Source organism: Gaeumannomyces tritici, assembly GCF_000145635.1.
Source record: "Gaeumannomyces tritici R3-111a-1 unplaced genomic scaffold supercont2.2, whole genome shotgun sequence".
NCBI lineage: Eukaryota > Fungi > Ascomycota > Sordariomycetes > Magnaporthales > Magnaporthaceae > Gaeumannomyces > Gaeumannomyces tritici.
The window spans coordinates 6,207,946-6,235,196 of record NW_008804546.1 but is presented as its reverse complement, the minus strand read 5'-3'; the positions used below and the strand labels follow the sequence as shown (position 1 = coordinate 6,235,196).

The following is a 27,251-nucleotide window of genomic DNA, read 5'->3' as shown; positions in this document are numbered from 1 at the left end:
GCCAATCAAAAGGGTATACCGAACCGACACCCCCACTTTCCCATACCACCAAATTCCTGCAATGACAACAAGTTGAGACGTTGATATATCTGAATCCCGACATCACTTGCCGAGCTCTGGGTTCGGCTGCCTCAGCCCTGGTGCTTCTTTCCTCTGCCCTAAGCCCGCCAGGTCTAGCCTGTACTTAGCTTGTGACTAGGGGGGCACCTTTCACGTCACACGCACGCTTGCCCCCTCACGCACCGGCCCGCACAAACGCACGGACCCCTTTAGTTTGTCTTCTTGGCGTTTCCGTTTCCCTTGTGCTCCTGGCCCTCGACGTACGGGTGCTTGATGGTCAGGCACCAGATGTCGAGGTAGTCGCAGATGGTGACAATGACGTCGACGACGAAGCTGCCGTAGACGCCAATGGCCATGCCCAGCAGGCAGAACATAAAGGCGACCTGGTAGACGCCGTCGCCGAGGGCCGAGGGCCAGCCGAAGCCAAACGTCGACAGCAGCCAGGGGCCCAGGCTGTCGACGACGCCCCACGCCAGCGGCAGCGTCAGCACGTTGGTGTAGGGGAAGCGCAGCTGCACCAGGTGCGCCGTTATCATCTGCCCCACGCTGTAGGCGTTGACGATGCCGGCAAACATGACAAACGGCACCAGGTGGCCGTGCAGGATGTTGGGCTGCAGGTACAGGTACGCCAGGATGGTGGCCCACGTGCCGAAGAAGGGCAGGAGCCCGACGAGGGCGTAGCGGCTGCGGTCGCCCTGCGCCCGCCGCGCCTTGATGACGTTGCGCGCCGACTCGACCGTGTTGTAGACGAGCACGACGGTGCCCTGAACCATGTACCACTGCGTGAAGGAGAAGTCGTAGACAGAGTCGGCCATGAATTCGAACCGGGGCACGCCGAGCGTCGCCAGCATGGACCGCTGCCAGAACGAGGCGCCGCCCATGTAGCCCGTCAGCGCGTAGACGCACACGATGATGAGCACGCCCTCGACGGGCCCGTTGACGATGCCGAGCGTCAGCGTCTTGGTGTGATACTCGTCCCACGTCTGGACGTAGAAGGTCAGGAGGGCTGCGGGGGAGAAAAGGCGCGGCCTCATGTTAGCATGTATGTGACAACGCGATGCACTAGGGGGGGGAAATGGGCGGGGCGTCCATCATCGCGGCTGGGTGCGGCCCAACTAACGTACAGGAGAACAGCATCGCGACCGTGTACCAGCTCTGGCCCATGTTCTGCGAACCGGCAAAGAGCAGGACCTCGAGGGACGTGTTGAGGGCATCGACGCCATGGTCAAAGAGCTCGCCGAGGGGACCGCTCTGGTGGGTACGACGTCTGCGTCATGAGGAACAAGGAGAAAATATGTCAGCTAGGTGCCTGTTACTCAAGTGCCTGTCACTCAAGTGGAGGTGGGGGCGGGACCGTGGCCGGGGTACACTCACGCCTGGCTGCCGTCGACAGCGTCAAAGGTCTGGTACAGGAACAGGCCGACGGCCCAGCTGTAGTAGACCCAGGGCGGGCAGTCCTGGTCGAGGGTGGGGTTGTACCACAGCAGGGTGAGGAAGTTTGCCACGACAAAGGTGAAGCCGGTCAGGGTGATGAGGTTCGGGGCCATGGACATGGGGAACAGCTTGATGACCACGTTGGTGTAGAAGGGCTTGAGCACGTATTTGGAGATGAGAGAGTGGTCGACGCCCGAGTACTTGTACTGCCGGAGCGCCGGCAGCTGCTCCTGGCGAACGTAGACCATGGCGGCGGCTTTGCTGGGCTTTTGCTGGCTGTCTGGCTGGCTGGCTGGCTGGCTGGCTTGTTGTCCCTGTTTGTCGTCAATGCACGCTGAGCAGGGGAGGTGGTCGAGGGTTTGGGCGGATGGCGGGGAGGAGAAGAAAAAAAAAAAAGAGGATACGACACTAGAGAGGGGTTACGAAAACGGAAAGAGGGATGAACACGACGGCATCAAAGAACAAAAAAACCAGATGACACCGAGAAGGCGCGTTTGGTCGGCGCGACATTTGAACAGCAATGCCTTTAATTTTCCGTCCGCCTTCGCCTTGATAGGGTAGAGGGCAGCAGCAGGCTAGGGCTCCCCTGCAGTTCTCTCCTTCTCTTCGCTGGAACCACACGTCATTTGATCTCCCTTGTCTCTTTCCTGATTGGGCGATGCCTCCACCACCAAATCCGTCGTCAACAAATTGGATGTTGGGCAGAGCTCAGCTCAGTCAATGTATTTTGGCTTGTGACAGCCCACAGCGGCAGCTTAGCTCTCCCCCCACTCTGCCTCTGCAGGTCATGCGAGAGGCCGGCGTGGGGTGGGCCTGAATCCGTCCATGCATGAGCTGGTAAAGCCCAGCGTTCTTGAAGTGTGAGCCGTTGTCACAGTAGATGGAGTCTGGCCATCCAACAATCGGAGACCACTGCCTTAGCCATGTTTGAGCCACGGCGTGCCCATCCGCCTCCTTGCATGCAGCCGACGTGGTGAACTTGCTAAAGTAGTCCATAGCGATAAGGATGTTACCGAGAGCCGTTAGTCGCCGGAGGATTTATGGGGCCCATAAAGTCCATCCCGACAACCCTGAAAGGGCTAAAAACGGTGGACTTCCCATGAAGTCGAAATGCGCGTGGACCGCACCTTTGGCAGGCAGGACATTTCCGGCACGTCTTCGCAACATCCGCCGAACGAGTTGGCCACCAGTATTTCCTTTGGAGATTGTTCGCCATGATAGTTTTGGAAAAATGTCTACAGGAATCGTGGGCCCACTTCAGGATTTTATCCACTTGAGCCGCAGTAATGCACCTGGCGAAACTCTCGTCGGTCTCGAGTCTGTAAAAAACTCCATCGAGGATGCGGAACTTGAAAAAGCGCATGATCGCCAGGCGTCGTCGGTGCTTGGGGAAATCCTCGAGGGCCTGGGTTCCCGCTGTGAGGAACAGGATGATGTCCTGGTACCAAGGCTCAAACCCCAATGCCATGTCTAAGGGAGCCGCCTCATCTTTCGGAGAGTTTTGAGCTGATATGACTGGGCAGATGAGCTGACACGGAGGACCCCAGGGGAGAAACATAGTGGGCGCCCTCGCCACTGTCGCCACCGTGAGAGCAGCTGCTGGGTGCTGCATTGTTCCATCTCGATACCAAAGGCCTATCAGACAAATAGCTACCTGGTGAACAAAGAAACAACTCTAACGAGGTATAAGTGCATTGTTTCCTCTTCTTTCGTGTTTCTCGGTTGGCTGTTATGGGCGGTAACATGCAAGTATATAAACTACTCCCCAGTCCTCATCATCATGACCATAACTATCCAAACCACCAGCACCCAGAACAACCACCCAGAACAACACCCAGAACAACCGCCATAACCGACAGCCCATCCATTCAGCTTGCATCCATTCAACTTGCCTCATCCCTACACTACTCCGGCCTACAATAGCTACAGGTACGACGAGACCCACCCCAGCCAACTACAATGTCGTTCGCATCCATGGATCAGAGTCTGCGCGCACTCACAATTCATGAACTGAGCAACATGGTGTACTACGACAAGTTTAGCCTGGCGAGGCAGCTCCAACCGGGAACCATGATAGAGCAGCGCGCGGCTGTTTTCGAGGTTTGGGTGAGCCTTTTGTGTTCCTTTGCCGAGCGGGGATTGTCCCTGGACCGGTCCCTCAACGAGAGCTCCCGCAACCGGCTCAAGTCCACCCTGGTTGCCATCGTATACGCCCTGAGCGATTATGTTATGGACCATTCGCCGGCCGGTGCGGCCGTCGACGGCCGCGGCCGTGATCCGACGCTCCGGAATCTCGACGACGCCCTCGCCGAGTGGATCGCGTGGCTTCGCCCGCTGGGCGACGAGAGCGACGAGGTGACAGACCTGATGGCCGCCTGGAAGCCGTTTGTCAACGCCGGCGACGAGCTGGCCGGCCTAATGAAGGGCTTGGGGATCTAAGCCCCCTGGGTCCCTGAGTCCCTGGGTTGGTTGGCATGGTGGCAGATCCCCTCTGCTTGCGCGGGTGGGCACTAACTAGCCCGCTGCGCTTGCTTTCCTGCCATTCTCTGCCCGCTCCGCCTCTGACTGCTCCGCGCCCTCTGACTGCTCCGCCGCTGACCCGCTCCGCCCGCCCGTGACTACACGCTAGTCGTGATTCTCTGGCGGTATCAAGTTCGGCACTTGGACTACACCCCTCTTTCATGACCCCGGAATAATCTATCGCACTTGTTTACACACTGAAGCTCACCATGTCTCTTGAGAGGACCTTTAACTGAAAAGGCTGCCTTGCCCAGGCTGCCCTGCCCTTTAACTGAGAAGGCTGCCTTGCCCAGGCCGCCCTGCCCAAAGTAAGTCATCCATTGTATACCATCATCCCTTTGACCCTGCTCCCGGCCCAGCCCTTTTATCTCTTTTAGTTTATCCACCATTGCCTTTGGGAGCACCGCGGGGAATAGTAGTTGCATACACTCAATAAACAGTCCTTTTTTTTCCTTCTAAATAGTTTCAATGCCCTCCTCCTTTTTTTTCCTTCTAAATAGTTTCAATGCCCTCCTCCCTATTACCCGATAATCAAGACAGTTTGGCCCACGTGCCCCCAGAGGGCCGGCCATGTGGTATCAGGAACCGCACCGTCGGCCGGGCCTTTTTAGTCTCGGCTAGGGGGTACTTTGGCCTGGCGCCGGCCGGCGCGGTTTCGGGGGACTGCATATACGTGCTGGCCGGCGGTCGACCCGCCTACGTTTTGCGTCCCTTGGAGGTGCCGACCCCCCAAGGCGACTGCGACTCGGTCCCGGCCATGACACTGGTGGGTGAGTGTTATGTCCAGGGGATCATGCGAGGAGAAGCTGTCAAAGAGGTGGACGAGGGTACACGCAAGTTTGAGCCGATGGTTTTGCTATGATGGTAGGATATTTGCCATGTTTTGCTTAATAGGACAAGGAAAATACAAACCTATTCCGCAGATTGTCCGTGATGGCAATTTTGTGGTGAAATAAACACGAGCATAAGGGAAACTAAAGTTGAGTGATATTTCGTAGCTAAAAAACGAAGTGCTGGGCACCACTACTTCAGCCCTTTTCGGTAGCTTCTTGCTTCCCCAGCACTTGAAGCAAAGCTTTACCCCTTAATTCGGTCACTCTGTGGGACTGGCGGCTTTTGACCAGGGCACAACGAGACAGAAAGATGTTCGACTACTAACGAATGCTCCGGCAAAAAGGCGTCCTCGTGCCCTCCGGCCAGGGAGGGGAAAGTGGAGTGAGGTGTAATGGTGACATATGAGAAAACATAAGGGAAGACGCTTAGGAAATGTGGTTTTGTAGGAGCGCCATTACTTTGGGGTGGTGCCGGCGTTTACCGCTGGTGGGCGGTTGCCTAACCGTGTGGTTGCGTGGGTGGGAGGGCGCGCAGCGTTTTCGGCCTCCACGTTTTGTCTCTGGGTGCGGCGTGTTTCCGGACCGGTATGGGGATCGTGGTGGCCGTCTTTGTTGCCGTTTTCGTTTGTCTTTGTTAGGCTGGTGCCCGGGAGGGTCGCCACCCCACCCGTTCCCTTCCCTTTATCACGCCTGCTCCTCTCTTTTTCCCTTCCTTCCTCCTCTTCTTCTTCAACCCTCTTCTTTCCTCGCCGAGTCTTCTTTAACAATCTGTTAGTGAAAAGGGATTTTTTTGCGAGGGAAAATCCGCATTGTTTGCCGCAATTTCGCGACCCAACACCCAACAGCAGCCGCTGCGTCGGAGCTGCCACACACCAACGCAATTGACCAAGTCCACGATTCAGCCGGCCGGCCTGGATTCTGTCCTGCAGACACTGCGCCGCTTCCGGACTTGGGCTGCAATTGCAACTGCGAGGATGGTCAAAAAACGCTCACCCAATCATCGCTCCTCACCCCCTCCGTCACCATGCCAGAAGAGAACGAGGCTGCCACCGCCCGACCAGAACCCTGCCGACGCGCATCCGCGAGAAATGGCAGCCGGCCCCAGCGTGGGCGACGCGGGGGCCCTTCGCAGCATGCCCTCGGACTCGCCATCTCAGGATGTAGCGCGCGATAAGGATGGAGGAGGCCCTTTGTTTGGTGTAGCCTCACTAATCGGGCGCTGGAGTGACCACCGGTCCTACGACCAGCACGACCCGGCCTCGTATGTTCCCTTTTCTCGCCATCCTTGGTGGGAACCACCCGCCGAGCCTTACAGGCCGAGCAATCCGTATCGCCCTGGACTGAAACTTGCCATTTACCGCCACGAGCCTCCACCTCCGCTTCGGCAGATGGGCCACGAGCCCTACCCAGACCCTTTTGGGATGCGGTCTGCCGTGCACGAGGCTTTGAAGAAAATGACACTCGTCGATCTGTGTTTGGCTCATCCCCCAATGGAAGGCGTGGCCCACGAGGACGATACCCACCAGCTCCAAGTGGTCGAAGAGATCGCGGTTCAGGACGATCACGGTGCCCAGGTTGTCGTCTGTCGTCTCGATGACGACCCGACCAAGACCTACGTGGCCAAGGTTTTCGACCCGCTGTACTACATGTTCAACGAGGTTCCTGAGGGGCATTACCCGCGCGACACCGTCTTCCACGCAGACGCGGACTACAGTTGCGAGGCGGCTGCGTTCGAGGAGCTCAAAAACACGCGCCTGCCCGGCAAAGAGATACCGGATTACCACGGATGCTGGACCTTCAACATCAGCCTCGAACTGCCTGCGCCCCAGGGGATCCAAGTACGCGCCGTCCGCCTGGTGCTAATGGAGCACATCGACGGCGCAATCACCATGCTAGACGCCGACCCCGATGAATACTCTGACGACAGTCGATTGGACATTGTCGCGCGCGTTTTCGAGGCCGAGGCGGCTTGCATCAACCGTGGGATCCTGCATGGCGACGTCAGTCCGCGCAACGTCCTCATCAAAAACAGCAGCGACCCGGAAAGCGACCATGCGTATCGCGTGGTTCTCTTGGACTTCAACATGGCCGAGATTATCCGCCCCCGTCGGCCCTCCGAGTTCAAAGATGATCCCGGCGACCATGGCGATTCCCCCCGGGCATCGCGACAGTACGGCCCCACCAGGCCCCCTGTCCATCCGGCGCGGCGGATGTGGAACAGCTGGGAGCTCTTCTTGGGAGAGTTCCACAACTGGATGCCCAGAACCTGGAAGCACTCCCAGAGGCAGTTCAACGAGTGGCTTCTCACTCAGTGGGGAAACTCGGCCGAGTGGAAAACTATATGGGAGGTGGTCAAGGATACCCTGCCGCCCCATAGAGACTCTCCCAACATGTCCGACGAAGAACGCGAAGACTCTCCCGAAGAAGGCAACAGGAAAGTGCCAATTCGCGGGCCTTTTTGGTCACTCGGTGAGCCTGTTGACATCAGTGACACTGGCGACGGGCATTCGGTGACCCTGGCGACAGGCCTCGGTGACCTCGGTGACCCTGGCGACAGACATTCGGTGACCCTGGCGACAGGCCTCGGTGACCCTGGCGACAAAGGATATGCCAGCGATGATGAGCTGAAACTCAGGGAAGGGGTGGACCCGAACGACCCGGACGACCCTGACGAACCACGTGCTCCGCGGCAACCAGGTCACAACGGGCAAGGCAAGCCATGACGGCCACTCTGACAGCGGGAATGCGGATGGCGGGGAGAAGCGGCCTGGGTACGGCGACGACGACAAAGAGGAAAGCCCGCGCGGTCCGAGTGCTTCAGCCTTGTCGGAACTGCCTCGGACCCATTTGCCATTGATGATTCAGGTTACCCCACGCCGGCCTCTCGCATGGCCTGACCGAGGGGGAGGAGCCAAGCTGCCGTTGCGGGCTGTTATGGAATCGGGTGCCGCTACGTGCTGGTCGTACATGGTCTGACGGTAGAGGAGCATAGTAAACGGCGCCGGCGGTTTAACACCGACCCGGCACCGTCGCAGGGTTTTCCTCCCTAGGCACTACCCAAGGGTTTCCCCCACGCATCACCATAGCAGTTAGCACCGAGGTCTCGCCTATAGATAAAACAGGGTATAAATAAATAATAAGATTGTTAAGGAAAAAGGTACTTTTACACGTTTTGGCCCGCAAAAGGTACAATCCCAGTAGCCGCGTTTTTCCCCAAGTCCTAGTGTTACGGTACGCGTCGGGACACCTAGGAAGGAACCTGAGGCCGCATTCCTAGCGCGCTGACGCTACGCTCGCCAGGGGCGCTTTGTCCAGATAGCTGCAACAACAAAGCCTTCTCTTTGATATCTAGGTTGCACCCGTGGCACCTAGAGTTGGTTAGAAGTAGATAGATGGAAAAAGAAGCCAGTAGCCGCGTTTTTCCCAAGTCCTAGAGTTGGTTAGTAGTAGATATATAGAAAAAGAAGTGATCCCTGACACCATGCCCTTTTAACACAAGTAACTCAAGCTACATCCTTCCTCTGTTTCGCCTCGAACATCCCTATCCTGCTGTTTTGACAAGCAACCAGAACCACCCCTCAAGCGTTTCCAAACGAACATCATGTCTCAGCAGCCCACCGTTTGGGAGTCCTTCGAAAGAGAGGTCGAGATCCTCTGCCCCAAACCCACCACCAAAAGGCCGCCGATGGCACTAGAGAATCGTGGACGGTCCACCATTGCAGCCCAGCCCCCTACCGTCTGGTTCGAGAGAGATGCCAGGGGCTACACCGACCGAAGCGACCACTTTCTGCACTCGAACCAGTTTTTGGCCGATCAGCTTTCTCGCACGAACCTCTACCGCGCTTATCTCAGCCCCGTCCTGGTGTCGGAAGCCGATATCGTCCACTGCTCCAGCATTTGGTTCATTCACCCTGTTATTATGGCCTTGCAAGCGGTTTATCCCCAGGTCCAATGCCTCTCCGAAGTCCATAGGGCTCCCAGGGGCGAGGGCAGCACCCGCTGCGATATGTTGATTCGGATTGGGGGCACAGACGTCGTGGTAATCGAGTATAAAAACCGCGGTTACCTCGACGAGGATGAGTTCTTCAGGGGGGTTTGTCCCAATCCTACAGCCCGGAACGTCGAGAGTCTCGAGACCTTCCGCAACGAATTCGAGGGCGAGGTCGCCAAGTACCGCGAATGGTCTAAACTTGATAAGAAGAACCACGGGACTGCACTCGGCCACAACGCCGCCATCATCACCAAGCAAGCAATGGCATATGCGAGGAAGCACGAAACTCGGCACGTCGCATTGTTCGACTGGGACACCCTCTTCCTGTGGAACTCTGCCGGCTATACAACTTCCGACCACTCGTGGGCCTACGGTAGCTGGATTACTCAAAGGGATCTTTTCCGCAAGGCGCTGCTGGGCTTTATCTTGGAGGCCAAGGCCGAGCTGGACAGCCTGGGCGCTAGGCCCGTGCCACCGCCTTGGGAGCCCACCCAGGAGGAGTGGGCCGCGAGTTCTCGCCGCCGCTAAGACAACGGCTGCACCTCTGCCGCCCCGGGCGTTCCTGAGCTGTCCCTCCTGACCGTTTACGGTCTGGACTTTAGCGGCATCGAGCATGTCGACATTGGACTTTATGGTAAGGACAAAACTTCCTTTTTTGATATAAATCTTTCAACTAACCACCCAACCACCCCAACAGGCCTTTGCATCAGGACTTTTTACAGCCTTAACTGCCGCCCTACGGCCGGCTACGATATCGGCGCCCTCGTCGACTCGTTCCACCCGCCGCCCAACGGCACCATATCGCCGAACCTCTACCTCCTCCTCGAAACGTCGCTGCGCTTGCAATCCAAAGTCCTGGTCAGCCCGCTCCCGGGCGCCGGCGTGGCCTTCAGCCTGGCCCTCGTATTCTGGTACCTCAAGCGGCGCGCCGACCCGGACGGCGGCGGCAAAGCGCTCCCGCGCTGGTCGGGCCGGCTGTTTCGGCGGCCGTCTCCTTCACGCTCGCGCTGGGCGCCGCGCTCTGCACCACCGTCGTCGTCGGCGCCGCCGTCTTCGTGTCCGTCTTCGTGTCCGGGCTCGCGCCGCCCGATAGCCCGCTGCTCGTCGACGCCTACGCGAGGCACGTCGTCGCGCTCGAGTAGGTCGTCGTCTGCCTCGTGCTCTTCGGCCCGAATGTCCAGTGCAGGCCACCATCCTTCAAAGCCACGCCGTCGGAACAAACTGAAAGTGGAGAGCAGGGTGCCCCGTCGTCCTGCAAACCTACGCAACTGGACCCGATCCCATCATTGACTGTCCTCCCCCACAGGCCTTTACTCCTCCAGGGCTAGCGTTTCCTTCTCGCGTCGGCCAGCGCCGTGCTTGGGCACGCCTGTTTCCAGCGCGTCCTCGGCCTGTGCCTCGGAAAGGCCGACTCCATCTGCCGGCGCCTCCTCGGCCTGTTCCGTGCGTGGACTTGCCAGCACCGTCTGCTGGGGCTTCTTCGACGCTGTCGCCAGGGACTTCAGTAGGTGAGGACCCTTCTGTGGCATCCGACTGCCCTGCGAGACTGTCGCCGTTGGGAGACTCTGTCTGCACCGGTGACTGGCGTCCCTCTGAAGCCTGAAGCACTCGGAAGGAGGCACTCGGAAGGAGGCACTCGGAAGGAGGCACTCGGAACGGATATGCTGTCTGCTGCATTGTTCCATCCGGCCATGAAAGAGCTTCCAGATACCTGGCGAACAGAAGAAACAAGCGGAACAATGAGCAAACATCTTGTTTCCTTGCCTTTCACATTTCCCGGTCCAGCCTTTTATGGGCGGTAACACGCAAGGATATAATAACCACCTCCTACTACTCGCCATCATCACAAACCACCAACCAGCCCAAACCACCCGGACCACCCAGACCACCCAGACCACCCAGATCACCCAGATCACCCATACCACTCGACCACCCAAGCCACCCAGACTACCCAAACAGTCCAAACCATCAGGCCATAGAAATGGCATCTCAGGGCGGGGCGAATCTGTCATGGCATGAGCTGGGTCTGCGGTCTCTGAATTTGCCCTTAACCACAGATCTGGTTATTAGCATCGTTTGCTCCGCCAAACTCACCCCCAGCGACCTCGAATACCTCGGTATCGAGCGCGTGAGCTTATCAGGCAGTTGCATCTGGTCCATTACAAGGCCATTCGAGTTCTATGTGGACTGTCTTGTGCGCTGCGTGGCCAGAACGAGAGAATCAACCGAGGCGCACTACCAACAGGCCTTCCTGGAGTCGCTGAGGTCTGGCCTCTTTCGTATTCGCGCCGCCGTGAGCGAGTACGCCAGAGGCCTGCCAGACGATGAGCTCGACGAACACGGTCGCGATCAAACCCTTCAGGAGCTGCACGCGGCTCTCACCAGCGAAATCTTACGCCTTCGGCCGCTGCCACCACCGGATGAGACCGACGAGGTCACTGACATGTTGGCGGCATGGACGCCTTTCGACGAGACCGGCGAGCTGGCACAGCTGATTGCGAACCTAGAGCTGATGGCGAACGGGAGGGCTTCCGACCCAGAGGCCTGATTCTAGCCCGCTTCGCTTGCTTTACTGCTCTCCGCTGGCTGCTTGCCTCTGACTGCTTCGCCTCTTTGTAACTCTGTACTTGGACTGCACCTCGTTTTTAGGACACCGGAATAATCTACTCGACACACACTGAAGTCTACCATGTCTTTTGAGAGAACCTTTTGTGGAAAAGACTGCCCAAATTAAGCCATACATTCTATAATATCATCCCCTGACCCTGTTTACGTGTTGGCCCTTTTATCTGTTTTATTCCATCTGTTTTATTCCATCCACCTGGGACGCCACAAAAAATGTCAAGTGTACATACTTTTACGTATTACATATGTGATGGATCACTGAAAACTTGTGGAAATTCATAGACATGTGTGATGCATCATTGAGATGCATCATTGAAAACTTACAGAAATTCATCGTCCGGCCGGAAGGGGAGCATGGGATTGTGGACCACAGCGCCCAACGATCACGGGATTGTTGGGTTATGCCCAGGCATCGCCTGCTCTACCCCTGTCCGATAGATATCTTCCTCCTTGGACACGAATCAACGGTTATCCCTCCCTGCTAGAATGCAAACTTTGTTTACCATTTTGAAGGCATTCCCCGAGTCTGCGAACCGGAGTAACAAACTCTTACCAACACCAAACCCAGTGCAAACCACCAGATCTTGCCTGCCATGCCATGCTGCCCACTCCGTGGCGTCACAACTGCTGCTTGGATGGTACGATCGGGCAAGTCTAACTGGCGGATAAGTGCGCCAGGCGATTTAAAGTGTGAGCCCGGGGGGCACAAAGAAGGCTCGAGTAGTAAGGTTAAAGGTAGCATACAAAGGGACAATGGGATAGCACATGGTAAGCGCGGCTTGAAGGGAAAATATGGAAGCGCAGATCTTGAGCACGATGTCCTCCTGTGTATACATGTTGCCCTTTGTTATTTGGCTCCTCCTTATCTTTATAGAAAGGCAAAAAAAAAAGTATTAAATAGCTTGAATCCTCTCACTACCCATCGTCAGCACCCAAACCATCACAACCCAAACCACTCAGGACAACACAAACCACCCAAAACACGCGGAAGCTCAAGCCAGAACCACATTCAGGCCACAACACAGTACTACCTCGTTGTCGAAACCAACAACCACTCCAGCCGAGCCAAACATGGCGCTACGCCTGGACGAAGCAGCCTTCGTTTTCCAGCGGCTGGTCGAGATCAGCCACCGAGGTCGGCGGTTTTTCGGAGCGCCCGAAGGCACCCAATTCGAGACGGATCCCCCGCTGGCGTTTGTCCTCATGACGACCTGCGTCACCAAGATGCATCTGGCACACCGCTTCCGGCCCACCCGGGGCATCGAGGACCGCCAGATGAAGCTCCGCAAGGCGCTGGACTTCTTCCCGCTGCTCCAGCTGATGGGGCACCCGGGGCATCGGCAGCGACAGCAGCAGGCGCAGCTCGGCGCCGTGCTCTGTTCGCTGCACCGGGCGCTGGAGGCGTACATGGCGCAGCCGCCGACCGACGGCGGCGACGCCGAGACGGTCCGCGTCCTCGGGGACATGGAGCGGGACCTCGTGTCCCTGGCCAGCATCTGCGCGCGCATGGTGCACGAGCAGCTCCTCGGCATCTCCATGGCCTGCCGCGAGCAGCTCGTCCAGTGCAGGCTCCGCCACGGAGGCCAAAACGCCCGCCTGGCGCGGCTGCACCGGGACTTTGACGGGGTGACGTCGGCCGGCTGGGTGTTTAGGGCCTTCTGGAACAACTACTACCCCGAGGTCCGCGTCCTCCTCGAGGACCTCTGCACGCAGCTGGACGCCCAGATCGAGACGCCGCTCGGGCCCGAGATGGAGGTGGAGGGCGACGGCGACGTCGAGGGCAGCAGCCGCCTCGCGGCCGCCCTCGAGGTGAGCATCCAAGACTTGCAGGTCATGTCCTACCGGATCGAGGAGAACGATCAACTCAGCGGTAACTGGGAGATGGATCGCTGGGCGAGGTGGGCGGCAGCCATCATTCCTGGAGAGGCGCCGCCGCCCGGTGCCGAGCCTGCTCCTCACCAGGTGCCTCGGCAGGATCTGCTGGTAGAGGTGCCACAGCAGTCAGAGACTCCACGGCCTCTGTGGTTTTACCCCGAGGCACTCACTGTGAACGTTCTTCCGAGGGAACCGGCTCACTAGGTTGGATATTGAACCTTTGAGGAGCGAAGGAAGACTTGACACAGCATAATCAGCGGAGGAAGATTGCCAGAACATCCCGCACCAGATAGAGGCGAGTTAGCGAGTACCTAGGTAGGTACCTAGGTAGTGATATACATTAGACCCAAGACAATCAGATGCGCAGAAAATAAACAACATCTCATTCATTGCCCTTGCCCCCCTCATCGAAGTGACATTTAAATTTTACAGCCCAACATCAGACCAGAATCTTGGCCTCGGCCTTGGCCGGCCGCTCGCCAAAGATGGTGCTCCCGACGCGGACCTCGCCGCTGCCCATGGCGATGGCGCCCTCAAAGTCGTCGCTCATGCCCATGCTCAGCTCGAGCTCCTCCTCGGACGCCAGCCCCAGCTCGGCCGCCACCAGCGCGCGCTGGCCCACGAGGGCCGAGAAATCCTCGTTCTCTGTCTCGGGCGTGTAGGTGACGCGCGAGCGCGCGATGGCGCCGATGGTCATGAGGCCCAGGAGGCGCAGGTTCTTGCAGTCGCGCGCCACGGCCCGGCACAGCGCCGTCGTCTCGGCGCCCGGCGCGCACCCGGACTTGGAGTCCTCGCCCGACGTGTTGACCTGCACGTGGACGTTGAGGGGCTGCGGGGGTGGTGATTCCTGCTCGCCAGAAGACGAGGCGGCGGCGGCGGCGGCGGCGGTGGCGATGAGGTCGCCGCGCGCGCGGTCCAGCAGCTGCGCCTTCTTGAGCGAGTCGACCGACGACACGCACCAGAGGTTGGGCACCTTGGCGATGGTCTTGCAGTGCGTCGACTGCAGGCCGCCGATGAAGTGCCAACGGACGGAGCGCGGGAGGAGCCCCGCCTTTTGCACGAGCTCCTGGGCGTAGTTCTCGCCAAAGTCCACCTGCTGGGCGGCGCCCGCGTGCAGGCACAGGATGTCGTTGGCGGGCTTGAGCTTGGAGACGGCGACGAGCCTGACCTGTTTTGTTGGTGTGAGTGCATGAGCAGTCGTGAGTGCATGAACAGTCGTAAAGAAAGTGACTGAAAAAGTATGATTACCCAAAACGACTAACAACAAAAAACGACGTACCGGCCTGCCCTTTGCAGCACGTTGTATCCGCTCCGTCACGCCGCGGATCTGGTTGGTGAGAGCCAAGGCTCTCTCGGGCGTGACCTTCATCTCGGCCTCGCTCATCCTCCCTCCTTCGCTCCGCTCGCGTGTAGGTGAGGTGGCTTCTTTTCTTCTTCTTTTTTTCTCGAGGCGCTGCAACAGCAGACACACAGCCGTTGCAAAGTGCGCTACAGGAAGCCGGTAGCCGCGGCTGCAGGTTCGCAGGGGCGAAAAGTCGAGCAGTCACAGCTCGATCAATGGCTGGTGGGGTTTGTCGTCCGTATGCCGGGCCAAGCAAACCCGTTTTCTCGAGGGGATAGCTCAGCCAAGGTGGGCGAAAACCTCGGACTGGGGAAAAGTGGACCCTAAAACCTCAATCTTCAACAATTATACCGTTCGCCGTCTAAGCAATTTACAACAATACTTTCGTACTACCAATAGGCGCAGGTAGCAGCCAGATACGTAAACCTCCCAAACAACCCCATACACCGATAGCGAAATCCACAGGCTCTACAGTATTGCCGCTTTGGCCGCCGGAGCATTATGAGCAGGGTGCCGAAGCGGCAGCCCTCGAGGATCTCCACGGCATCTCAATCTACCGGGCTATCGAGGTGTCTTTTGCTTGATGGGCGAGGGTCACTGTGCTATTCCGTATGCTATCAGCCAAGATGGCCGGACTCTTGTATTCTTCTGGCTTCATTTAACAATACGGCTGAAGCAGATCCTATTAAGTTGAATTGTTGCGGGGTACAGAGGTTGCATGCGTGCCCGGCCCGATTTGTAGTGCGCCCCCTTGTTTCCCTCCCACCTCGCTACCAGTCTCGTCCCGCCGGGCATGGAGTTGAAGGCGCTGAAGCACCAAAAGAAGCCTTGGCTACTCGGATCCCGGCCTCGGCGAGGACCTGCCCGAGACACCCGCCCTCCGCTTCCGCCTTGCCACTTCGACCGGCCTTCCCCGCCGCAGTCAGGACTCGCCCCGTGTGCGACGACGAGCACGACACCATGGCGTCGGGGAGTGGCTTCTTGCGACGCGCTGACCGCCAAGGCGCCGCCTTCGGGCCCGGGCAGCCCCGTCGTCTGCGTCACGACGCCGCCGTTGCCCCTCTGCGTCCACCACAACGTCGACGTCACGAAGCGGCTGCGGCGCCAACGTCCTCTGGCGTGTCGCGGCCTGAATCGGTCATCGCTAGCGTCGGCTCCTCGTCGGCCGCGCGGACGTCTGCTGCCGGCGGCGCAATTGCCGAGTCTGGGCTTGGCTGGTAGCCGCAGCGCGTGAATAAAGCAGCTGCTAGTCGATTTTGCAATGTGCCGAGAGGCTTTAAGGTTATTCTTCGGCGCACAATCGTTATTCCTAGCCGACTCGGCGCACAAGCAGGCGGAGGACAAGAGGGAAAATCGAATCTGTCCAAGACTTCTTTCGAGATTTCACTCGTATAGATATGCAACAAGTTTTGGTCTTTGGGATGAGTGAGCAAAACCGTTTGCAAAGCAGAGCGGCCCGTTTCACCGTACTCCAATCGCTGCGCCTGCGCCTGTGCCACCAGGATAGCGGCGATGTATGGGTCCTCGCGTGAGATAGCGGGTTGCAAAGCCCGCCGCTGTTTTTCCACGCGTCGCCCAGCTGGCGAGTCGGGCGGTGGGAGGACGTAAGCACACGGCCAACGGGGGCGCTTTCGGTGGGATACGCAGAGTATGGACGTCCTGAATCGGCGAAGATCTGTCAAGTCGATATAGGCCAGGTGAGGCAGCTGCAAGGGTCCGGTGGGGGACCCGTCTTTCGGAGGGCGGGAAAAGGCGAAGCACTGCAGTGTGGCGACGGGGCTGCGGGCAAAATAAAAAGGCACCAAGTCGCTGGACCGAAAGAATTGCATGGCTTTGCAGTTAGCTGCCGCGAAAGCAAGGCTGGGAAAGTCGCAAGAGTACGAGGACCAGGCAGCCCGGGAAACCCACCAGAAGTATTCAATCCCAAGCGCCTGGAAGAGCAGCCACGCCAGAGCATCCCGTTTGGAGATGTAGGTTTGAGCAGAAACAAACTTGTGTGCTACGCGGTATGCTGGCTGCTTTTTTTCGGAGGGAGACGAGGGCTTCGCAGGGGCTGTCGTCGGCGCCGAGGGCACGACGGCGTCGGACTCTTTGGGCGTCGAGACAATGAGTCCCTCGTTGACGAAGTGGCAGCCCAGGAGGGCGAGGTGACGCGCCGTCCAGCAAAGTGGGTGGACATAAAGGCGTTCACGGGGGTGGCTGGAAATCAGCTGCGAGATGGAGAGATGGTCACGGCAAGCCGTTTCCTCGGCATCTTCTGCCAGCGCATCCATGGTCATGATCGAGACTGTGACTGGAGGTTTACCGAAACCAGAGGTAGGTCCACAGCGAACGTCGCGTTTTGTTGTGGTTCGTAATTGCATGTGCCAGGCTCCACCCTATTTTTGCATATGGCTTTTAGACTCGATACCGTTAGCCGTCACAGTTAAATTGTGCTAGCTAAAGTGGTATCGGAGAATCTGGATAACCTCCCGTTTTACTAGGTGTGATGGCACCCTGACTGGCCCGCGACAAGGGATCAGCTCAACTGACGTGCACAGTTTTCTGTCGGGTTGCGGGAAGTACCTTTTCAAGCAGGGGATGGGCGCCCTGGCTTGCTTAGGCTGTATTGGGTAAGGCGCGGCCACAATGTGCTTGGCGATTGACTGGGGGGTGGTTTCTTTTAGGGCGCTCATGCATGGCGTGCACGGACTTGACCCCATGCGACCCGGGCCCAGGCACGTGAGTGCATGGCCCACTAGACCTGGACCGCCCACGCACAATCTGCGCCCGTGGTAGGCAGAAATCGACATGCCACTTTCCTATTCTGGTATCGCCTACCGGGATACCTCACTAGGCACCCCGGCCGACACAGCAAAGGATACGGACCTTACCTCACGCGACGACAAGGACGACGATGGCGCCTCAAACCTACTTTGAGCGAGTTCGATCCCGCACCGCACTGCGCAAGCACATGGGCAGTACTGCACCGCTCCGCCAGTGGCTGCAGAGTAACCTGCGCTCAGCGAGCAGTTGGAGCACGACAGAGCTTTACGCCAGCCGAGTCGTTGTGCGCCATGTCCGAGGCGGCGTCCTACAGTATCCCGACCCGACCAAGACTGGCGCGGTCCTCACGGCGCCTCCAGAGCAGCCCGGCGAGGAACTGTCCAAAATTATTGCCCCGCTGCGGCCCGGCGAGAAACTCCCAACTGAGACGGAGCTCGTGCACCGGCTGGGCGGCACCGCGGGCGTGTTTTGGGCAGCGCTGCACTGCTGCACCCACCCACCCGCAGTCTCGGTCCCCCAAGATCGCATGGACAGCTGGCTGGAGGACACGACTGTGCAGCTCGCCTCCACGTTCCTGCGGCATGCCCTGATTTACTGTCCGCTGCAGCTCGTGTCCGCCGGCAATATCAATCCACGAATGTTGCTCGAATTTTCGGGCGTACGACAGCGCATGGTGGCCACCCTCGGGACTGGTGGCCTCTCGTTCGAGGCTACGGCCGACGGCAAAGTGGCCGTGCTATATCAAAATAGCACTGGCCACTTCACGGATCGCAAAGAGACAGTCGCTTTGCTAGACGCAAAAAAACGCGTCAAGAAGGTGCGGGAAGGGAAACCAATCTTCACCGACCAAGTTTTAGGTCAGATCGTCGGCGAGGCCCTCGCGCTACGATTGTCGCAAGCTGCAAAGGCAACGGGCCTTCGCAATGAGTTGAGTTAATGCACAACCAGTGTCGTTTTGTTTAACGAACCAAGGCTAACTTATATATTTTTTTCTCTCTCTTTGTTTATTCCATCGCTGCAGGACCATTGTTGTGATTAGCGCTGTAAAGCACTACTTGTGCTTTGTCGGTGTTCATATCCCCGCCGCGTATGTCGAGAAGAATCAAAATCGCGGAAACGAAGAGGACGAACATGGTCAAGAGGGCGAGCAGGGCGAGCAGGGCGAGGAGGACGGGGAGGACGGGGAGGACGGGGAGGACGAGGAGGACGAGGAGGACGAGGAGGACGAGGAGGAGAGCCAGGATGAGGACTGCGGGGAGATTATCACATTGCGTGTTACCGACTGGCTCGACCTCAGCACGGAACACTGCCGCCAGCTTGCTTGCAAAAACATCGCAGCTTTTGTCAATTGGCAGCAAAAGGTTTCGCAATCAGCTTAGCTGAAAAGATGGAGATGGGATCGATGCTGATAGAGTCAAAACAACAAGAACCAACTCGTTTGTGTTGGAGTCAAGGTAGTGAATTAGTCAAAATTAACGGTGTGACATTAATCATTTTAAGTTCATTTTTGCACAAGCTTTTTTTTATAAATTTACATAGTTTTATATATTTCTGCTATTTTTTTTCTATTTTTTTACTATATATAAAATAAAGTTAAATAAATTTATAATTAAGAGAATAAAAGAATAAAAGAATAGAAAAAAAAAAGAAAAGAATAGAAAAAAAAAAAGGTAATAAATTAATAAAAAAAATGAATAAATTAATAAAAAAGAAAATAAGGAAATAAAAAAATGAAAAAATGAAAAAAAGCGATAATATTAATAGTAAATTAGTAATAAAACCAGTATTAAAATTAAAAAAAAATAGAAAAAAATATAATAAGTCGAAGTTACGGTAGTAACTTAACTTACTGACTTAATTCCTAACCCGGTTGGAGTCATCTTGGAAAAGCTTTCGAACATACCTCACCCAGAACAGTGGGGCTGCTGAAGCGCTTGCGCTGACACGATCGTGTCGGGCAGCAGTAAGGATGGATACGCCTGATATTATTCATTTTTCTAACAACAAACCTCCCCTTCGACCGCCCCCCCCCTTCGACCGCGTTTGACTCGATGCGGTGCAGCGACATTTCCTTATGGCTAGGCGGAATCGAGCCCACCGACTTGACAGCTTCCGACGACGCCCGTCCAGCGAAGCGAAAACGAAGTCTTGGCGACTTTCATACACCACCAGACTCGTTACCCGCCGGCCTGGCGCCCGCGCATGAGGGACAAGTGACACCCAAGAGCAGAAATGGGAGCAGGAGCGGGCGGACACAAGATGGCGATGCCGACCCGAACGAAACACGGCGCCCACTGAGTGTCCCGCTCGGCCGACCACTGCAGCTACGACGGCTCCGGTCCGCCTCTTCTTCCGACATTACCGATAGCTCCAACACCCACAGCGTTGAGTCTTCGACTACCAAAAAACGAAACAAGATGTACGAGATCAGGTCTGGGTTCAGGGTTCTCCCTTTTAGCACCCGCGATTCTCGAACTGGCGACCAGGGCGCACTCGTGGCCGACTTTTCCCGCATCTCCAATGGCCGGCAAGGCTTCATCTCGCGGACGAGGCAAAGAGACATCGAGGAGGACGCAGCACGTACGGGCGTCTTGGAGGAACTCCCGCTCAACCCATACTTTGACGCGGTGGAGGGAGGACAGCGACAAACGGGCGAGATGTCGGAAAGCATGGAGTCGCCCGGTATATGTGAGGTGCGAAATATACATCGGACGGCGGTCGAATATGAGTATTTGGGACAAGATGAAGCGGCTTGGAATGCGGCCGTGCATTATCCTCTGCTCCGACTGGCCATGGGATACGAGATGCTTGTCGACGTGGTGCCTTGGTGAGTAGAATCTCTTTTATCGTCCTCTCTAACAACCCACTAACTCGACTGCAGCGCCTCAGCCACTATTCTTGATGACTTTGTTCCCACAGGCACTCTAAACGGAAACAAGGTCGACTTCTGCCTTGCGTTCAACCCGCGGTGGCCGCTGCGACCCGGCAAAGTGGGGAAGACAACAGCCTCTGAGGCCATTAACAAGGTCCGTCTCCAAACAGATGACATTTGCGTCAACCACACAGACTTCAGTCCCCTCCTCGAAAGCCCCATCGCCGTCAGCATCAAGGCGAAGCGGGCGGACGGTCCGGGGACCAGGGACGCGCAGAGACAGCTGGGCATTTGGCAGGTTTCCCATTGGGTTTATCTGGAAAGCATGGCAAGCAGCATGGACGGCTTGGATTTTCTCCCCTCGATCCACGTCGTGGGGCACAAGTGGGAGTTTACCGCGTTTAGCATGAAGGACGGGACGCCCAGGCTCTGGGCCGGGTTCCCCATCGGGGACACCACCACTGTCTTTGGCGTCTACCGTATCATTTGGTGTCTCCGGCGGCTTGCGCGGTACTCGGTTGAAAAATACTGGCCCTGGTTCAACAAGGCGATTCTTGAGCAGGCGATTCTTGAGCAGGATTGACATTATGGGTAAGTCGTGACGGGGATGTTTTCCGGCCATGTTGGTATCCATTGTTCGAGCTATTTATATTTTCGAAACGCGTAGGCTTAGATGTACCGAATTCAAGGCTCGAGGCAGCTCATGGCCGGCCCCAAACTTCACTTTTTATACGGATTCTTTGATTCAACGTTCCGTTCATCCACCCCTTGTCCGCCCTCTTCTCGGACCAATCACAGCGTCGGCAGACGGCGTGCCTCGACCTTCTCACCCTCGATGGCCAGCGATGGTGTTGCGAGGCTGCCACCATGGGGGCCCGACGAGGCCGTCGTGCAGCCGACAGGCCTGCGGTCCTTGCTCGCCGTGTGCCTCCACGTGACTCCCCCTGACACTAGGCAGACTCGGATCGCACTAGCAGTGAGCGGGCTTGGCTCCCTCATGGCAGAGAGTCTAGTGACTGACTTTGAGCTCAAGGGCTATACTGGCTTCATCACCAGCCTGGTTTGTGTTACCAAGTCATTATTGTTTGTATTTATTGCAAGTCCAGCACCTCGTTCGTTTGCCTGATGTGAACTAGAAATGTGTTTTATGCTCCAGAGCCCAGAGGAGCTGAGAGCAGACCAACCTGGGGTCATAAATGCCCTGCTTGTGCCCCTTCTCATACTATTTTTGGCCATCTCTGCCGCCCGCTCGTCTCTACACACTAGCTAGAGTTCACCTGATCCTTAGCTCCGGGCACGAGCTTCCATTAGCCATCCGACGATGGAGTACACCAGGAGAGCCCTCGCAGCTCTTGGCCTAGTCAGGGGCCCCGCAGCAGCAGCAGCAACAGCAGCAGCAACAGCCCCGACGAGCAACACCTCTCCCGCCTCGGGGCGGACCGACAACACGCAATCCCCGGACCAGGTCGGCCCGGACGGCAAGAGGCGGTGCCGCTTCTTCGACGAGCAGCGGAGCGAGCCCCACCCGGAGTGCTGCGGGTGCGGCCACATACTCCGGGACGCGCCGCCCTGCATGTGCGACATTTGCCACGCGCTAAACTTCCCTGTGCCTTCTTCTTCTTCTTCTTCTTCTTCTTCTTCCACTAGCAGGCCCGTGACGCCCAAAAAACAGGGGGCAGCGAGCAGCAGCAGCAGCAGCAGCAGCAGTAGCAGCGCTAAGCCGGCGGGAGCAGCAACCCAGACCGGCCGGGACGTCGTGATGCCCGCATCGGGCCCACGCCGCCGTCCCCAGATGGGAGAGGACGGCGGCCGGCAAGCACGGCTGCTGCTGTTGCGGCAAAGCAGCAGCAGCAGCAGCGGCACGGACACGACCGCATCGTCGTCCGACTGGGTGCGGGTGGGGTCGCCGGCGGCGGCTCGGGACGGAAGTGCCGCTCTGGATCTGCCGGGTGCCGACGACGATTGGGGGGAGGTTCGGGACAGAAACGAGAGCAGGCAGGAGGGGGACGGGGAGACGGCGTGGCGGGCTTACCAGAGTCGCCTTTTGGCGCGGGGGAGCCCGGCAGCAGCGTCAGGGGGCGTCAAGAAGAGCGTGAGGTCCATGGCACCAAGAGACCCATCCTGACCATGCTGGCATAAATATCAATGTAATTCTGTCCCATGTAAGCAAATCTAGTCTATATCTCCTAAAGACAGCCGGTACGTCGGTAAGTTGGGCTAGGAACAAACTTGTAGGTACTTTTAGGCATAATAAAAAAAACGTATAAAGGGAGGGCATCTCTGCAGGTTTTGTTTTTGGTTGGCGGGCTGATCCCCCCGCTGTGTGTGTGCGATGCCTCGTTATTGCCACCAGATCCGGACGCCATTCATTCCCACCCGCTGGATACTGGATACAAAAAATACCCAAAAAAAAAAAGAAGAAGAATCAAATCATCTCCCACCCGTCGGGCACATCATCGTCCGCCTCGTGGTCGTCGTCCCGACCGTGCGGCAGGTCCTCCTCGAGCACCTCCCAGTCGCGCGAAACACCACCCGCCGCCGCCGCCGCCGCCGCCTGCTGACCGCCACCGCCGCCGCCGCCGCCCCCCAGCTTCCCAATCGCGCTGATGGCGGCGCCAAACACGCTGTCGGTGATGGCCGTCACGGCCTCGCCCAGCCCCATCGAGATCAGGGCCTCTGGCTCGGGCGGCTGCGGGTGGGCGCGGACGAGGGACAGGGTCGTGATGCCGTGGGTGGCGGCCAGGTCGCGGGCGGCGGCCGTCAGGTCGCAGGCGCGGCGGCGGTCAAAGACGACGGCGGGGATCACGTCGTTGGCGTCGACCGACGCCTTGCGCAGCACCCGGTCCCGCACACCCACAGGCAGCGACCCTTGCCACCGCCCGTAGATGAGCGGGTGCGGCAGCGACTGGCGGAAGCCCCTGTAGGTGTCGAACCCCCACCCCCACGCGCCGCCGCCGCGGCCAAAGACCAGGGGCGACCGGGTCTTGTCGTCGTCGGCGTCGCCGGCGCCTGCATCGGGTTTGGGGGGGCTGTTGTAGTCGCCCCTGTTCCAGCCCTCGCCCTCGAGCGGCGGCATGTCCCCGGCGGCGGCGGCGTCGCCAAGCGTGCCGTCCCCGAACCCGTGGGCGCAGAGGTCGGCGGCGGCAGTACCGGGCAGGTCGGCGTGCGGCGGCAGGGCGGCCCACGACAGGCGGTAGAAGTGGAAGCACATGAGGGCCAGGTCCGTGTAGTTGAGACCCAGGAGCAGGGCGGCCCCGCGCACCAGCTGGGCGGCCGCATCGGCGGCGCGCACCTGGGCGGCCGACGGGTAGCGCAGGCTGCTGCGGGCGCTGCTGCAGCGGCGGAGGCTGGGCTCGTCGTCCCCGTCGCGCGGCCGGCACTCCTCGCAGCGCCACACAAAGTCGTACAGGCGCTTCGACATGCGCGCAAACGACTCGAGGCTCGCCGGGTTGACCGACGTGAGCGTGGGGCGCTGCGGCAGCTTGTAGTCGATGCACAGGAGGTACTCGAGGATCAGGCGCAGGTCGCACATGGACGGCAGGTCCGGGAGCGGCGTGTCGATGTCGGCGCGGGGCTTGCTGGAGAAGGGCTCGGCGGTGGCGGCGGCGGCGGCGGCGGTGGTGGTGGTGGTGGTGGTGCCCCCGAACATGATCAGGTCGTTCTCGGGGGGGAAGAACAATTGCGTGACCTGGAGCGGGCTGTACGGCCGGCTAATCTCGGGGAACTCGCCGGCGCACTCGCGGTCGAAGAACAGGATTGCTACCACCTGGAAGAGCAGCAGGTGCTTCTCGTCCTCCTCGGTGCCTCCCCGGCGGGCGAACCATCTGTTGCAAGGCCGGGCACTGGTCAGCTGAAGGAGTATACTACAGCCCAAGGTACTACAGCCCAAGGTACTACAGCCCAAGGTACTACAGCCCAAGGTGTGCTGCTCATGGGCTGTTAAACCTCGTCCCCCTTCAAATCCCCCTCCCCCCTCCCCCCAGGACCGATAAGAGCAACTCACCTCGCATAGCCAGGATAGACTTCACGATGGATTCGCTTCCCCGCGCGGGCCCAGTTGGGGTTGGGCGAGATCTTGCCGGTGGCTATCTGGCACACCTCGGTCTCGGGCCGCAGCGCCCGGCTCGGGCGTGAAGACATGGCGGCGGTGCTCGGCAGCCAGGCGGGCTCGGGCGGCTGCGGCCTGGGGACGATGGAGGCTTTGGAGTCGGCGTTTACGGCCCGCGGCATTACCATATAGGCCCTCCGAATCTGACCAAATCCTGCGGGGGCGCGTCGTCGGAGTGAACGGTCGTGTGGTGGTGCCATGGGGGAGCGTTCACAGATTTGGACGGGAGGCCAAGTAGAGACGGGAGGCCAAGTAGAGACAGTAGGGTTACAGGCAGGATAGATGGATGGTCTTGTCTAGGTGTGAGAGGGATCAGGTTCAGAGTGAGTGTGCCGAAAAGGTTTATGGGGGGGAGAGCCATGGTCGATGATGAGGCGACGGCAGGCTACACGTCGGCCAAAGCTTGGAGAGTGATGATGCTGCCCGGGGCAAGCCAGAAGCTTAAAGGAGCCATTGAAGGCGCAGTTGACGAGCGAACAGTCAAAGGGGGTAAACAAAGAGAAGTGGTGGCTGAACAAGAACCAGCCAGCGTGTATCTCGCCGTGACAAGGCTGCCCGGGAGGCGGCAGACAAAGAGCGGTACAATTCCCTGTGGAGGCATCAAAGGCGCGGCCTGGACCAGACCACGCAGGTTACTTTGCGGGAAAGAGCAGTCGGCTGGGTTCTGGGTCGGGTTGACTGCCTTGGACTGGGGTGTTCTTGGCTTCCGCGGCAGGAAGGCAGATGTTTGACTCCTAGTATCGTGCCGTGGTGTTTGCCAGTGCAGCCGGAGCAGGTAAGCCGGCGCAGTTTGCGTTGAGGTGAGAAGCGACCTGTCAAAAGCAAAAAAGCAAAGAAAAAAATGAAAGAAAAAACCTGTACGCCAGAACCTTTGCAGCTTGCACAAGGTTCGCACTGCCGCCGAAAACAAAGCGGCAGCCAAAAGTGAAAGCAGTCCGGCAAGCAGGGCAACTGCCTAGATGCTGTGAGATCGGGATCCAGCCAAGAACTGTCGTGAGCGAGATGGTGAGGGGTGACGGTGGTGACGTGTGTGATGTCAATGAGAGTCGTGATGAGAGTCGTGATGAGGATGGCAAACATTGTCGGCGGTCATTACAACAGACTCTAAGTGAGTTTGATTGGCGGTTGCGGCTGTATAAATGTTGGGATGTGGTCGCTTCCTTGTAGCCGTTCCTGCATCGAGATTTTTGCACGAGCATGAAGCTGTCTCGTGCGAGCAAGACGTGCTATGAAGACGGCTACACAGTGGAACACCCCTGACTTGTGGAATCCCCTGGGTCCAATGAGCTGACGCGTTTGGCAGGCGGAGCCGTACCGTTGGTGGTGCGTCGCATCCGCCTCAGTCTCCAGCTCCTGATGTGGGCTGCATGTGGGCTGGTCTTTTTGACTTTTGACCCAACATGCACACCCGTCGTCCTCGGTGCATCGTTCATAGGCAGCTGCCCGCTCTCGTTCGGGCCTCTTGCCGACAGTTGAGCATCAAATCTCACACGCACTGATGCATGCACTGATGCATCAACCCTAGGCTCTCTCTGATTGCCCCTTGTTTCGTACAGTTGATTCCTTATTCCAGCTGCCGAGCATCAGCCTCAGTCTCTAGTTTACTTTTCTTCTCGTCTCTCCTTGAAACCAAATAAGCCACCCGCCTCATTGGCCCAACATGCCAAAGCAACACGTCCTCTTTGGACGCCCCGTCCCCCGCGTCACCTTCCCGCTCATCGCCGTCGGCCTCTTCGCCGTCTTCTCGCTGCTCTTCACCCTCCCCAGCAGCATCCCGACGGGCCCGAACCTATCAAAGTTCGCTGACCTCAAGGCCTCGATCCCCAAGTTCAGCGGCACGTCGACGTGGAGGGGCCGCTTCAATCCCTTCAGCCCGCCCTCGCACCCGCCCCCGCGCCAGAAGAACGACACGCTCGGCGAGTTCTCGTGGTACACCAACTGGAAGTGGCTGACCACGCCCTTCTCGTCCACCATCACCCTCGACGAGAACCGTTCGCTGCTGCCGCCCCTGCGCGCCCGACCCCCCATCTACTGCTACTATGACATCACGTTGGAGAAGGACCAGGCGAGGAAGGATGCCGAGAGCGCGCTGCTGCTCACCTGGAGGAGGGCCTGGTGGGCGCAGGGCTTCCGCCCCATCATCCTGAGCTCTGCCGAGGCCAAGAACAACCCCATGTACGACGAGGTCCAGAAGCTCAAGCTGGAGCCCGCGCTCGAGACCGACTTTATGAAGTGGCTCGCGTGGGAGAACATGAACGGCGGCCTGCTCGCCCACCACCTGCTCTTCCCCATGGGCCCGTACCAGGACCCGCTGCTCGTGTTCCTGCGCCGCGGCGAGTACCCCGCCCTGACGCGCTGGAGGGACCTCGACGACGGCCTCTTCGCCGGCCCCAAGACCAACATCGGCGCGGCCATCAAGCAGGCGCTGGCGAACCCCAAGCTCGGCGCGGCCAAGGACTTTGTCACCACGGCGGCCGTGGACAAGAAGGACGACGTCTTCAGCGTCGAGACGGCGGCGCCCGCGTCGCTCGCCTTTTACTCGGAGAAGAACATGGGCTCCAAGTACGGCCCCGTCGCCAAGGCCATCACCGAGGACCGCGCCAAGGGGCTCGGGCAGCTCGACCGGCTCGTGGCGGCGCACCTGCAGGTGTCGTTCCAGAACGTCTTCTCGGACGGCGTGGCCGTGCTCAAGCCGCTGCCGCTGCCGCCCCGCTCTGTCGCCGCCATGCTGCAGCCCGCCGCCCTGGTCGCCGCCCGCCTGGCCGCCTGCCTCGACAGCCCGCTGCCGGCGTCGTGCCCGCCCAACCGCGCCGCCGCCGCGGCTG

The 27,251-nt window shown here is 58.6% G+C and overlaps 17 protein-coding genes across 17 annotated transcripts in view; 12 read left to right on the top strand and 5 right to left on the bottom strand.

Moving 5' to 3' along the window:
• Positions 1 to 269: 269 nt before the first annotated feature.
• GGTG_04662 (ethanolaminephosphotransferase) lies at positions 270 to 1,834 on the bottom strand (the record flags this gene model as incomplete). The annotated part of the gene is made up of 3 exons (XM_009222458.1): positions 1,435 to 1,834; positions 1,185 to 1,327; positions 270 to 1,066 (listed from the first exon to the last, which is right to left on the bottom strand). The coding sequence occupies exons 1-3, from the start codon at positions 1,740 to 1,742 to the stop codon at positions 270 to 272; spliced, it is 1,248 nt and encodes a 415-aa protein (XP_009220722.1). The 5' UTR covers positions 1,743 to 1,834.
• Positions 1,835 to 2,604: 770 nt separating this feature from the next.
• GGTG_04661 (hypothetical protein) lies at positions 2,605 to 2,968 on the top strand (the record flags this gene model as incomplete). Its single annotated transcript, XM_009222457.1, has 2 exons — positions 2,605 to 2,683; positions 2,736 to 2,968. 2 exons carry the CDS (start codon positions 2,605 to 2,607, stop codon positions 2,966 to 2,968), a joined length of 312 nt encoding a protein of 103 aa, XP_009220721.1.
• Positions 2,969 to 3,333: 365 nt separating this feature from the next.
• Positions 3,334 to 3,983, top strand: GGTG_04660 (hypothetical protein). The gene is made up of 2 exons (XM_009222456.1): positions 3,334 to 3,423; positions 3,537 to 3,983. Exon 2 carries the CDS (start codon positions 3,565 to 3,567, stop codon positions 3,931 to 3,933), a length of 369 nt encoding a protein of 122 aa, XP_009220720.1. The 5' UTR covers positions 3,334 to 3,423; positions 3,537 to 3,564; the 3' UTR covers positions 3,934 to 3,983.
• A 25-nt stretch (positions 3,984 to 4,008) lies between these two features.
• Positions 4,009 to 4,403, bottom strand: GGTG_04659 (hypothetical protein; the record flags this gene model as incomplete). Its single annotated transcript, XM_009222455.1, has 2 exons — positions 4,009 to 4,112; positions 4,223 to 4,403. 2 exons carry the CDS (start codon positions 4,401 to 4,403, stop codon positions 4,009 to 4,011), a joined length of 285 nt encoding a protein of 94 aa, XP_009220719.1.
• A 1,532-nt stretch (positions 4,404 to 5,935) lies between these two features.
• GGTG_04658 (hypothetical protein) lies at positions 5,936 to 7,570 on the top strand (the record flags this gene model as incomplete). Its single annotated transcript, XM_009222454.1, has 1 exon — positions 5,936 to 7,570. One exon carries the CDS (start codon positions 5,936 to 5,938, stop codon positions 7,568 to 7,570), a length of 1,635 nt encoding a protein of 544 aa, XP_009220718.1.
• An 878-nt stretch (positions 7,571 to 8,448) lies between these two features.
• Positions 8,449 to 9,980, top strand: GGTG_04657 (hypothetical protein; the record flags this gene model as incomplete). The annotated part of the gene is made up of 4 exons (XM_009222453.1): positions 8,449 to 9,338; positions 9,441 to 9,472; positions 9,536 to 9,749; positions 9,791 to 9,980. 4 exons carry the CDS (start codon positions 8,449 to 8,451, stop codon positions 9,978 to 9,980), a joined length of 1,326 nt encoding a protein of 441 aa, XP_009220717.1.
• A 168-nt stretch (positions 9,981 to 10,148) lies between these two features.
• On the bottom strand, positions 10,149 to 10,367 carry GGTG_04656 (hypothetical protein; the record flags this gene model as incomplete). The annotated part of the gene is made up of 1 exon (XM_009222452.1): positions 10,149 to 10,367. One exon carries the CDS (start codon positions 10,365 to 10,367, stop codon positions 10,149 to 10,151), a length of 219 nt encoding a protein of 72 aa, XP_009220716.1.
• A 452-nt stretch (positions 10,368 to 10,819) lies between these two features.
• Positions 10,820 to 11,386, top strand: GGTG_04655 (hypothetical protein; the record flags this gene model as incomplete). Its single annotated transcript, XM_009222451.1, has 1 exon — positions 10,820 to 11,386. One exon carries the CDS (start codon positions 10,820 to 10,822, stop codon positions 11,384 to 11,386), a length of 567 nt encoding a protein of 188 aa, XP_009220715.1.
• Positions 11,387 to 12,534: 1,148 nt separating this feature from the next.
• Positions 12,535 to 13,542, top strand: GGTG_04654 (hypothetical protein; the record flags this gene model as incomplete). Its single annotated transcript, XM_009222450.1, has 1 exon — positions 12,535 to 13,542. One exon carries the CDS (start codon positions 12,535 to 12,537, stop codon positions 13,540 to 13,542), a length of 1,008 nt encoding a protein of 335 aa, XP_009220714.1.
• Positions 13,543 to 13,565: 23 nt separating this feature from the next.
• Positions 13,566 to 14,934, bottom strand: GGTG_04653 (YggS family pyridoxal phosphate enzyme). The gene is made up of 2 exons (XM_009222449.1): positions 14,618 to 14,934; positions 13,566 to 14,506 (listed from the first exon to the last, which is right to left on the bottom strand). Exons 1-2 carry the CDS (start codon positions 14,720 to 14,722, stop codon positions 13,778 to 13,780), a joined length of 834 nt encoding a protein of 277 aa, XP_009220713.1. The 5' UTR covers positions 14,723 to 14,934; the 3' UTR covers positions 13,566 to 13,777.
• Positions 14,935 to 15,270: 336 nt separating this feature from the next.
• Positions 15,271 to 15,901, top strand: GGTG_04652 (hypothetical protein; the record flags this gene model as incomplete). The annotated part of the gene is made up of 1 exon (XM_009222448.1): positions 15,271 to 15,901. Exon 1 carries the CDS (start codon positions 15,641 to 15,643, stop codon positions 15,899 to 15,901), a length of 261 nt encoding a protein of 86 aa, XP_009220712.1. The 5' UTR covers positions 15,271 to 15,640.
• A 606-nt stretch (positions 15,902 to 16,507) lies between these two features.
• GGTG_04651 (hypothetical protein) lies at positions 16,508 to 17,282 on the top strand (the record flags this gene model as incomplete). Its single annotated transcript, XM_009222447.1, has 3 exons — positions 16,508 to 16,640; positions 16,814 to 16,996; positions 17,221 to 17,282. 3 exons carry the CDS (start codon positions 16,508 to 16,510, stop codon positions 17,280 to 17,282), a joined length of 378 nt encoding a protein of 125 aa, XP_009220711.1.
• Positions 17,283 to 17,576: 294 nt separating this feature from the next.
• GGTG_04650 (hypothetical protein) lies at positions 17,577 to 18,825 on the top strand (the record flags this gene model as incomplete). The annotated part of the gene is made up of 2 exons (XM_009222446.1): positions 17,577 to 18,373; positions 18,468 to 18,825. 2 exons carry the CDS (start codon positions 17,577 to 17,579, stop codon positions 18,823 to 18,825), a joined length of 1,155 nt encoding a protein of 384 aa, XP_009220710.1.
• A 512-nt stretch (positions 18,826 to 19,337) lies between these two features.
• Positions 19,338 to 21,588, top strand: GGTG_04649 (hypothetical protein). Its single transcript, XM_009222445.1, has 2 exons — positions 19,338 to 20,273; positions 20,328 to 21,588. Exons 1-2 carry the CDS (start codon positions 19,498 to 19,500, stop codon positions 20,899 to 20,901), a joined length of 1,350 nt encoding a protein of 449 aa, XP_009220709.1. The 5' UTR covers positions 19,338 to 19,497; the 3' UTR covers positions 20,902 to 21,588.
• A 6-nt stretch (positions 21,589 to 21,594) lies between these two features.
• GGTG_04648 (hypothetical protein) lies at positions 21,595 to 22,517 on the top strand. Its single transcript, XM_009222444.1, has one exon. The coding sequence runs from the start codon at positions 21,640 to 21,642 to the stop codon at positions 22,441 to 22,443; it is 804 nt and encodes a 267-aa protein (XP_009220708.1). The 5' UTR covers positions 21,595 to 21,639; the 3' UTR covers positions 22,444 to 22,517.
• Positions 22,449 to 25,630, bottom strand: GGTG_04647 (hypothetical protein). Its single transcript, XM_009222443.1, has 2 exons — positions 24,322 to 25,630; positions 22,449 to 24,142 (listed from the first exon to the last, which is right to left on the bottom strand). The coding sequence occupies exons 1-2, from the start codon at positions 24,624 to 24,626 to the stop codon at positions 22,744 to 22,746; spliced, it is 1,704 nt and encodes a 567-aa protein (XP_009220707.1). The 5' UTR covers positions 24,627 to 25,630; the 3' UTR covers positions 22,449 to 22,743.
• Positions 25,631 to 26,086: 456 nt separating this feature from the next.
• Positions 26,087 to 27,251, top strand: part of GGTG_04646 (hypothetical protein) — a gene marked incomplete at its 5' end in the record, with an annotated part of 2,876 nt that continues 1,711 nt past the window's right edge. Inside the window, one exon of the mRNA XM_009222442.1 lies at positions 26,087 to 27,172. Within this exon, the coding sequence (XP_009220706.1) occupies positions 26,087 to 27,172 (1,086 nt within the window). The remainder of the gene's footprint in view (positions 27,173 to 27,251) is intronic.

Coding starts and splice junctions, on each gene's coding strand:
- GGTG_04660 (XM_009222456.1), top strand. CDS start 3,565: ATGATAGAGCAGCGCGCGGCTGTTTTCGAGGTTTGGGTGAGCCTTTTG.
- GGTG_04649 (XM_009222445.1), top strand. CDS start 19,498: ATGCGGTGCAGCGACATTTCCTTATGGCTAGGCGGAATCGAGCCCACC. Junction 20,274..20,327: donor CTTGTCGACGTGGTGCCTTG/GTGAGTAGAATC, acceptor ACTCGACTGCAG/CGCCTCAGCCACTATTCTTG.
- GGTG_04653 (XM_009222449.1), bottom strand. CDS start 14,722: ATGAGCGAGGCCGAGATGAAGGTCACGCCCGAGAGAGCCTTGGCTCTC. Junction 14,507..14,617: donor GTGCTGCAAAGGGCAGGCCG/GTACGTCGTTTT, acceptor CCAACAAAACAG/GTCAGGCTCGTCGCCGTCTC.
- GGTG_04647 (XM_009222443.1), bottom strand. CDS start 24,626: ATGGCACCACCACACGACCGTTCACTCCGACGACGCGCCCCCGCAGGA. Junction 24,143..24,321: donor GTCTATCCTGGCTATGCGAG/GTGAGTTGCTCT, acceptor GCCTTGCAACAG/ATGGTTCGCCCGCCGGGGAG.
- GGTG_04648 (XM_009222444.1), top strand. CDS start 21,640: ATGGAGTACACCAGGAGAGCCCTCGCAGCTCTTGGCCTAGTCAGGGGC.